We start from the raw sequence: 10,920 nt of genomic DNA on the forward strand, positions 1-10,920 counted from the left end.
TAGTTTGTTACACAGAACTGTTTGAGAAGCCGTCATGGAAACTGTTTGGAAAAGGGCAGGCCCTTTCAAAAAATACCCGGCAGTTGATTGGATGAACGCATGCCATTGTTGTTTTCATATCTCGTGATATCGCAATAATTCAGCTGCTGTACAAGGTAACCTCTTTGGTGCCATGGTATAAGTTTTCCCAGGAAGGCTGAGTATTATGATACCCTAATAGTTGGAGCACATCCTCTGGTCCCCTTTTTTAAAAATGGGTACCACCCCCCACTTCTGCCAGTCCACAACCACTAACCCTGACCGTTAAATGACATTGAGGAGGCATGTCGGTGGCATCAAGACAGCCCCACAATGTCCAGAGCTTTCAGCATCAGGAGCATGTGGAGCTTTTTTACTACCTCAGTGATCTCCACTAGTGAAATGGACAAGGCTTTCCCCAAGTCTTTTAGCTCTTCCTCCTTTATGGAGGATGTCTCAATCAGATTCAGGAGTTCCTTAAATGTTCCTTCAACTGTTTACCAATATTGTTAGTCTAGTGGCAGAACCTCTTTGAGTGGTTGGCCACCTGATCTGTACCTAAGATCCGATTCGTTCTGTTAGGCACTGAACTCGAATGGTTAGGGTCAGGATAGCCAATTAGTTAGGGCAGTGGTTCCCAACCTTTTTTCCTTGGCGCCCCCCCCTGCTCATGTCCCCCCCGAAATCGAAGTTGAGGTAACTCTCGAGATAGAGCCTTCCTTTCTTTTTGGATACAGAGGAGTTATCAGCACTTTGACGTTTCTCCTCCATGTTTCATTCATAAAATAGTGATGCCATGGCGGCAAAACGAGGATGATAGCAGCTAGCAGCTGACCTGATGACAGCAAGGGTCAAAGGTTAAGAGGTCCTGGAGGTTTGGCATACTAGCCTGCCTACAATTTTAAGCGAGAACAAAAATATATAGTTTTTATACAGACTTTTGTACACATTATATATTCTAGTGTATTATCATAATTTGTTTAACATGTGCAAATATTTTTTTTTTACCTCAACCTCAAACCAGATAAAGACTTGCGCACCCCCTGTGATCTTTGCCGCCCCCCTGAGGGGTGCCCAGACCCCAGGTTGGGAACCACTGGGTTAGCAGATAGGACCTGAATAGATTGGTACAAATCGGGTAGTGACAAGGCTGACCAAAAGTTGTTCTCCATGGCCTACTTAAACTCCTCCTACACAGTTTTTGCATCTGTGACTACAGAAGCTCCAGTCCTCCCATCCTCCTGATACCTGTCTGCTCCCTCAGGAATCCCTTTTGCCAAACAAGCCTGAAAGGACCTCTTTCTCAGTTTAACAGCCTCCTTCGCCACTGGCAGGTTCTTTGGTTGACCTTTTAGCCACAACTCCATGGAGTCCCTTCTGCAATGGAGGCTTTAAACATACAGTAGCACACTCTTGATTCAATTTCCCAAGCTTTTCCTGGAATGCAGGAAAACTTATTCGGGAAGTGGGAGTTTTACCGATGTCTCTTTAATAATGGCGGTTTATATGGAAAATATTTTTGGACATTTAGGGATTATTTTAGTTGCAGTACCTTGTTAGGCCGCTGGAATAAACAGGCAGCAAGGCTTTTTGGTAAAACCAATGAAACGTTAAAGGTCCCATGGCATGAACATTTCACTTTATGAGGTTTTGTAACATTAATATGAGTTCCCCCAGCCTGCCTATGGTCCCCCAGTGGCTAGAAATGGCGATAGGTGTAAACTGAGCCCTGGGTTTCCTGCTCTGCCTTTGAGAAAATGAAAGCTCAGATGGGCTGATCTGGAATCTTGCTCCTTATGAGGTCATAAGGAGCAAGGTTACCTCCCCTTTCCCCCGCCCATGCCAAAGAGAGAGACATCATGGCTTGCAAACAAGCAAAATGGCAGTTGGTCAAGGCCACACCCCCACCCTCTACCTCTCTCCTCCTCAATAGCATTAAAGCTACAGACACAGAAATGGCACGTCCTAAGGAAAGCTCATTGTGGGACTAAAATTTTGGGAAAGAGACTTCAGATACAGTATTAGTACTAGTACTTAGTATTACTAAGGTCTATATAAAAGCATCCAAAATGCAGAATGTCATGGGACCTTTAATCCATGACATCCTAAAATAGAGTGTAACAGTAGCACAACTGGAGACATAATGTCAGTAAACTGACTCATTAATGTCAGTTATATCTATCAAGTTTGCCAACATTAGCTAATGTAACATGGTCAAACCAAAACAAGAGAAGTTGTAGCATCAAATCCCCTGAGTCTATTGAGTTCAGCAAGGTTATTCTTTATTGCTTAAAAATTAAGTTTTTCCTTTCAAAAGTTACATAGACTCGCTTTAAAGACATGGTAACATTAAATTCATAATAATAAAATAGTGGCTTAGCAAATAATGACTAACACTGAACTGTTATAAAATGCCTGCTTTGTTTCCTTTTGAATAGACATGTTGCAGGGCCCAAACAGCATTTCAAAAGTTCTAGACAGCAGCTGAATGGAAAGTGTTACAAAGCAGCTTCATATAGCAACATGGCAGAGCATCAGCCAGAGGACGTGGCTTAATGCGTATACCCTACAAAGTGCTGCAATGCATAGGGATTACAGTAATGTCTGCTGCAAGGATAAACAACACAACAGAGTGGGGATAAAAATATTGTTGTTGGTGAAAGTTGCCCTCCGGGGTAGATCACAGTTGGGTGGGGTGAAAACTGCACTTACGGTGAATGAAGGCAGATTCTTTGGTGGAGATGTCTGGAGGTGACATAAAAGAAGACATAAAATGAGTGTTAAACTCTGATGGATGCAATGAAAAAAGCTGGGATTTTAGAGGCAAAAACATGATTTAGTTTTTGTCCAGTTTATGATAGAAGTCATTATCCTAAAGCAATGTAATGTGACTTTTTAGCCTGTAGTTCATGGTTCTGAGTCAGCTGACCAGATTCAGTCAAATCACTGCCAGGGGCACGCTGCTCGATTTGTTTACGTAGGAGTGCTGGAGGTCGACAGTGCTCTCCACCTCCTTCTCCCCGTTTAGGAAAAAGCAGAGGGGGAGGGGGCTATAAAAAGTTGACCCCATTTCAGCCCCGCAGACTCGCTTCCAAGCTGGAGCTGCAGCAGCATCTGATCTCTCCAAGCAGCTGTCCTCTTCCTGTATCAGCACAACAAATACTTTACATTGCCTGACCTTTTCCTCCTGCATCACTATCCCAGCCATGCCCCCGCGTCCCTCCTCCGACTAACACCCCCACCACCACTAGGTACACGCACGCACGAATGCCGGCACGCACACACATGCACGCATGCACGCATGCACACACACCCCTTCTGTTCCTCTTCACACCACTATTTAACCCCATGCTAGGCCCCTGCCTGCCACGCATCCAGCTGACATGTGTCCTTCATGCTCTTGCAGTTGTATTATTGCTCTGACACATTAGCTGAGAATGGACTGTGACTTGTTGTAAGTTTGTTTATATACTGTATATAAGTGTATGAGAAACTGAGAATTAATGTTACGTTTTTTTGGGCTACAGCATTTAACGGTGTAAAGAGAGAGGGGAATTACTCTTTGTGTCTGTCTTTTTGTATTTCCTTCTATATTTCTGCATTTCTGCCTGCTTGTCCATTTAGAAAAACTTCATCACCAGCTGGATAGATTATTGAAGTTGTCTCCTGTCAGACCTTACCAAAATGTCTACTGGATAGCAAGTAGGAACCAGGAGAATTGAGGACATTATTACTATTTTCAAATCTTTGCACTGCTGCAAAGTATGCTCCCTTGTCTTTAACTGCCTAGAGTCAGGACCAAACAATGGCAAAGCAACATTATTAATTCTTCACACCGACAGGGCCAACCTCTAAATACCTTGGTCCGTTTGACTGATTTATTTTCTTAACCGCACTTCTATTTTAATCAATTCCATTATCCTTCTCGTCTTTAAAATGTGTTCATGTTTTTTGATTGTTTATAAAGTTTTGATTATGGAACACATTTTAATAATGTTTGAGAAATATAGTGAGAAAAGCACAGGTGTAATAAAATAATAATGGTTGTATTTCACATTGGTGTTACAGTTACTTGCACTATGCATGCAGTTCACGGATTACTGCCACACTCAATTACTGTTATTCGTCACACTTGTGCCTTTTCTGCTGTGACGAGTCAAAATGTCTGCTGTGAGAAAGGAATAATAACTGGCTTGCTCTACATTGTCCCTTACATACTAAATGTGGTAAGTGTGTTGTGTGTGTAATACATTTTTAAACAGGATGTTAATATTTAACTTAGCTCTACTTGAGACAGCTACAAGATTTGAAAAACTGAATTTTTGTTTCCAAGCAAGCTTAGTAAATGTGATATATGTAAATGTTTTGCTAATGGTAAGTATTGCATGCTAACAAGCTAGCATTAAGCCCAAATCACAGCAGAGGTACACATTGCAGCTAAAGGTCAAGCTGGAGCTGACCCTGAAAAAGTAAAGCTTATAGATGAGCTTGACATGTCTGACATGTACCAAAGTGACCACTGTACACACAGAACGTTTTGGTTTTATTTACTGAGGTTTCGAGATTTCTAACACTAATACTTATGTTACTAAGTCAGTGCAAGTAAAGTTGAATTGTGGTACGAGAAACAATTTCTCGGCCACTCAAGAAAATCAACAGACCTTGCTATGCTATTACTTAAGTATGTAAGTCAGTCAGACAAAGTTTTAAAATAAATCTATTGAAGTTTGTGGAATATACCAATCTATAAACCTTTACAAAAAAACTAAAACTGTCTGCTACATAAAGGTAAGTGGTCATTTTGTTTTTTCCTTATTTGTTTGAACTGAACTTTTAAGCTACATGTTTAGCTCTTTTTTGACTGATTGTTAGCATAAAATGCAAATAAGGAACAAACACATTTATTAACTGTAATGTTATCCAAGTAATTAAAGCATTTCTAAAACTGACTGATAAGAAAAGCCTGATGTAAGGTGTCACTGACTGGAATACTTTCCTGTAACACTTTCCAACCCTGAGAATAAAGCATGTAAACAAACTTGTCTCGCACTATTGAAATAGCCCGACGATGTGTAATGCAGAGAAAAGGGAACTCAACCGACTCGCTCCGGGCCGAGGCTGAAAATCCCAGCATGCCCAGTGGAATCAGGTTACCTGTCATGAAGCTACTGCATGTCTATTAACATAGACATGCCACTGCTGAAGCAGCCGAGCTGGACTGCTGCTTTAGCAACATTTACAACCGAAAAAGGAAAAAAACGTATGTAGTACACGTGATGACGATGTGCGAGTGTTACACCGCACTGTACAATGAGAGCCTTTGGTTCAGCTTCAACAACCTTGAAACACCAAACCATATAAATCTCACTGTCAAATTAGGGAATGGATAACTTATTAAGAGGAGTGGAACGGGACAAATTACAAAACTAGGCTCATTGCTGTAATTGAGTCGCTTTTTGACTTTATGAGCACGGCCCTAAAAACTATGGATCTCAAAAATGTCCATTTTTGATAAATGTTTTACCTTCATGACATTTTTTTTATTTATTTTTATTTTTCATTATTACAATGGCCAATTTCCTAAATCCCTGTAAATAAGCATTTTATCTTAATTTAATTTGACAAAATAATCTTAGCTCAAGGTTCCCTTTCCACATAGCATACGCTATCCACTGATGAAGATCAGTGAGACACAGATGAAAGCTCTGGAAAAAGACCAAAGCTAGGCTATGGTCTTTTATGGTTCTATGCAACCAACTAAGTCAGAGACGTCTTCAAATGAGACTACTTTTTAAGTTATCGTTAGCTTTGCATACAAGTAAACATACTTCTACTTCAGCAATATGAAACAAATATTAAGAAATATTTAAACTGAGTAACATTACAACTTTGAGCGATAATACATGTACTTAGTATGTTCTCCACCCCACCCCTGTGCTATATGATGAATGTGACTGAATTAAACACCTCCATTACCATATAGCACACACAACAGTTGTTGTGCATTTAACATTATGGATTTAATGGGTTCAGTAAAGTTGACAGTAAGCGTGTGTGCAACATATAAAAATACATATTTTATCTGGTTTCAATCAAATGTATTAAGATGTTAAATAAATAAAATCACATTTACATTCACTTACAGACACAAAGAAGAATGGTAGTAGGAGTCAAGGGGACATATGTGAGTATGTGCTAACTTACATGTATGATGAGATGTTGCCTTGGTCACCGATGCTCCACTACAAAGCTCATTGTTGTTCCATCAAAGGAGGGTGGTGCGATGATTCTTGGACCTTGTTGCGTTGTGATGCTGATAACTGGCTTCCTGTCAGAGGTTGCTGCACCTCCTCTGGCGCTCACATGTCCCAAACTTACAGGAAGCTGCAGTGGTCCTTGTGGAACCTCACCTTTTGCACTGTAATACACATTCTCTGCGCCTGCTGCATTCGTTTCTGGCTTCGGGCTTCTGGCGTTTTTTACCTTTTCTCCACTTGCATCCTCAGAGTGACACGGCGACTGTGGCAACACCGCCTGGGCTGACAGAGTGGGCGAGGGGATGAAACCTGGGTAGATCATGTAGGTGGGGGCGTACGCTCCTGGGCTCAGGGCCAGGGGGGACAAAGAGACAGGCACAGAGGTGACAGGTGCCACAGGAGAATGGGACATGGGTACATCCACATACTGGCCTGTCTCAGGGTCAAATAGTCTCTTTGTGGCGGCCTGTATGGGCGTGTCAACCAGGTAATAATGGCCTGTAGTGGGGTCCAAGAGCATCTTGCGCTGGGTTTGTGGGACTGCCTCTCCAGTAGAAGGTGTGGGTGACACAGTCGGGACAGATGGAGAGAAACACAACACCTGCTGCTGTGCTTGAGGCCCTGTTTTTGGCCCCGAGTGGTAGATGCTTGAAGCTGGGTACTCCATGATTAACGGATATCTTTTTTTGCTCAGGTGTCTGCCTGTCACATGTTTTGATTTGGCTATTGTTTGAAATCACCTCCCTCAAAACAGGCTCTTGATTCAGCAGTTTGATTTCATTTGTGTACCCCAGCCCCGGTATGGTTAAATAGTTCTCAGAGTCTGAGCAGGCCTGTGCGACAGTGGGATTAGTGGCAATGATTTTGACCTTTCCCGGCTCCACCTGGCTGTGTTTTGGGGGCTCTATTTTCACCGACAGTGGAGCCACTGGTGTCTTGGAGCTTTTCATAGTTGATGTTTGCGGCACAGAACTTTGTGGAATAGGGTTACTATCTGAACTAATGCTGACACGTGCCTTATTGCCAAAATGAAGGACGTGTTTGTTACTAAATGTTTTACTTTGCTGTGATTGTGTTTGAAACGTGTCATGGTTATATGGAACATGTATGATACTCAGAGCTCCTTTATCTTCCTGTGACTGAGGAATCCTGTCAGTGTTTGTTGTCTCAAGCTCCTCTGCCCCCTGCTCCTCTCTGGCAATAAGCGACAACACATGGCTATCTGTGATTGGTTGTGGAGCATGAGTTTTACGCTTCCATTCATTTCTATCAAAAACATAAAGCTGCTCCATTGTTTTGACTGCAGCTTTAAGCTTCTCTAACGCGGCCTGTTTTGGTATTTTGGGCTCGTTTCTCCTTTCAGCCGTTTCACATGCAAACTTTTCCTGCCTCTGTTTTGTCAGTTTGGTTTCAATATTTGGCTGAATTTCTGACTGGTCAGGGGGAAGCTGCTTTGACACAACAATTGGCACCCTACTGGCTGTGCAATGTGATGGTGTATTTTCACTTTGAGATGTTTTAGATGAGATGCCTGCCTCTGCTTGTGTCTGTAACACCTCAGCTGTCTGTTGTTTAACCTTTGTTTTTACAGAGTGACATTTAATCACAATAGGAGATGGTGATACATGCTTAACTGGCTCCTTTGTGGCCTCAAGTTTATCAGCTGCTGTGGAACATTTACTCTCACTATTTTCCAATGAAACAAAGCGATATGAACTTTTTACCAATTTACGGACATCTCTGACCTGATATATTGGGGTTTGAAACTTGCATTTGGTGTCTCTTATGTCTCTAACTGTGAAGTTTGGGATTTTATCTGAAGCAGACAAAACGTGGCATTTGGCTTCACCTGCTGCTCTGAATGTGTTCACAGTGTTGAAACTTAGTTTAGGGGTTAACAGGTTGGCAATATTCAGTGTACAGCCTTTATCTTCCTTCACACTCCTCAGGCATATTTTTATCTCAGGCGTTTTTCCCCCCTTTTTGTTTTCTTCTTTGCCTACTATGTTTCCATTATTGCCTGTTTGAAACTCTTTTTCGCATTTCTGTGGGCCAGCAGGTCCGCCTGTGACAGGTGCACAGCTTTGCAAGTCTTTGGTAAAATCCTTCTCTTTTGAAAGGAGCTGGCAGCTTGGAACAAAAAGCAGTCTTGTCAGCATGCTGCTGGTGTCTAATCCTTTTGCTGTGGTCTGTGTGTCAGTTACAGATGGTTCATTTACAGGTTCTGGCTCATCTTGTTTCAGTAAATTAAATGCACTACTTTGACTGTGGCTGAGGGATGCTTTTGGAGGCTCCTGTTGTCCCTTTTCTGAATCATCTTTGTTGCTTTTCTGCTCCTCTGCAGACTCACAGTGAGCGGGTCTGCTGCCCACCAGGCATTGATCATCAGCAGAATTATAACCTGAACCTGATTCTGATGTCTGTCTTTGCAAGCCTTTTCCTTGACTACTGTCTTTCATCCCATCTTGATCTTTGAGGTGAAAAGTCGGGGAGAGAGCTGGGTATGTGTCACAAATTTCACCCCTCTCCATTTTGCGCTCCTGTTCAAACTGCATCTTTTTGGAAATCACATTTTTTAATAGACTTGATGCAAAAACAGCTCTTTTGTGTGTATCCTCCATGCTATCTGCGTGATGACATTGCATCTCACACCCTGACCTGGTCAACACAGCCCCAGTAACCTTATTGGATTGTGCTTTCTTGGAGCATTTTGGACGTCTGGCGCCTTCAGGCGCTTCAACATTATAGCGGAAATTCAGCGTGACTCCATGCTGCTTTGACTGAACAGGATCTTTCAGTTCGATCTTTTTGCTAGAAGAGGATGATTGTTGAGAAGATGTTCTCTTGTGCAGTGCGTACATTTTGGTTTGTGGAGCTTTCATACCGGTAATAGACTTACCATGCCTCTTATTCTCCACAGTCTTATTCATTTCCCAAGTTGCGCTGGAAGTCTTGTGCGCAATTACGCTCCGCTCTCTTCCCCGCGATATGTTTCCATAATTCCAGTCCACATAAGCTGACCACTTATTTAGCCCATACTCAGACATAGAGGACTCACTAGATGTACTAAGATTAATGGCATCGAAGTATGGACATGCCAAGCTCCGGAAAGACTTGGCGGTTAAATTACGCACCTCTTTGTCAGCGTCGTCCAGCTCACTGATGGAGCTGGACGCTCCGCTGGAATACTCATTAATATCTTTCCGTCTTAGTTTGGATGCAAGGTGCTGACGGCCCGGAGCAGGGATGAAGTATTGGGCTCTGTCGCACAAGGGCCCCACTCTGGAGCCAGAGCTCACAAAAGAGACGTGGCTCCCGTCTCCAAAGTGTTTTGTGTACCCACAGGTGCTGTTATCAAAGAAATTGACAGGTTCATTTACCGCCCTGGAGGATGCTTTTATTGATAAATGAATTTTCCCCGCATTAGCTTCTCCGCTGTAACTTTTGCACACGCTTTCATCTGAACTGGCACATTTGTCCGAGTCACAAAGATCACTGTCCTCCTGCTCGGTGCTGACAACCGCTCCACCAAGATTAGCCTGCACTTTCGCCTGGCTCCTGCCCTCAAGTATCAAAGTCCCCTCCTGCGTTTCATCGCTTTCAAACGATGCGTAATCCACAAAGGAATACACCAGGTTGTCGTCTTCAAGATCCCAACAGGTCCCTCTCCCCAGGTCGTAATCTACGTCGTGATCGAGCTCGGTCAGCTGGATTTCGTGCGTGGTGATATAGTGAGACTCGTCCTCCACGGTGTCGGAGCCGCAGTGGTCGGACAGCACCGCACTGGCACCATCATCAGACTCCGTCTTGCTGTTCAGATACATGTCCGTGTATTGGAGCTCATCACTCTCACTGCATACATGTTCACTGCAGTCGCTCGGGTCGAGCTCGACCTGGCGCTGCTTCTCATTCTCCAAGTCCTGATCGGCGTTGGGACGTTTGGTCAGAGTTTCCAAAGGAGGCTCACCCGAAACAGGCCCGGGGAAGGTTGCCTGCTTGTCCTCTAACTGCTCTTCAACAATGTACTTTGAAATCATTTTACCCTCCTCGTCATGCTCCCCCTGCTTGGAACTATCGCATTTGATAACAGACAGCTGGTTTCCCTCGCCAGTGAAAGAAACTTTCACTGTTTTTGCGCCGTCCGGTTTCATGTCCAGGTCCACATAGTTGGACTCGTCGCTTTTTGTCTCTTTGGCGTGGCCCTTACTGCGCGTGTTGTCCTTATGCTTGTCCTCTGGGAGCAGCTTCCTGTGAAGTAGGGTGTCATCTCGGTAAGTGAGAGTTTCCTCCGCTGCTTCCATTTGGACCGGTCTTACCGTCAGGTGGTCCTCGTTTACGATGTTATCCCGACACAGGACGGAAAACTCTGCATGCTGGAGGAACGAGGAGGGTGGAAGGCGAGGACGGTGAGAGAGAGAGAGAGAGAGAGAGAGAGAGAGAGAGAGAGAGAGAGAGAGAGAGAGAGAGAGAGAGAGAGAGATTGGGGGAGTCCCAAGGAAAATCCCACGATGATTTCTCTCTGGTGTGAATCTCAGTGTGGGGAGGCTGCAAGGGCGTAACTTTGGGTTCAACATTGGGAGGGTGGGGGGGTCGATCTCCACTTTCAAACATTTCATTTTCTGCATTCTGGTGAATTTTTCTGCAA

The 10,920-nt window shown here is 43.6% G+C and overlaps 1 protein-coding gene across 1 annotated transcript; it reads right to left on the reverse strand.

Moving 5' to 3' along the window:
* Positions 1-2,045: 2,045 nt before the first annotated feature.
* On the reverse strand, positions 2,046-10,674 carry LOC114571830 (uncharacterized protein C4orf54-like). The gene is given in 3 exon segments (XM_028603033.1): positions 2,046-2,763; positions 6,223-6,912; positions 6,914-10,674. Coding segments are annotated over 2 exon segments (4,329 nt in total). The 5' UTR covers positions 10,577-10,674; the 3' UTR covers positions 2,046-2,763; positions 6,223-6,246.
* Between the last annotated feature and the right edge of the window lie 246 nt (positions 10,675-10,920).

The sequence above is a fragment of the Perca flavescens genome, chromosome 2 (assembly GCF_004354835.1).
Source record: "Perca flavescens isolate YP-PL-M2 chromosome 2, PFLA_1.0, whole genome shotgun sequence".
In the NCBI taxonomy this organism is placed as follows: Eukaryota; Metazoa; Chordata; class Actinopteri; order Perciformes; family Percidae; genus Perca; species Perca flavescens.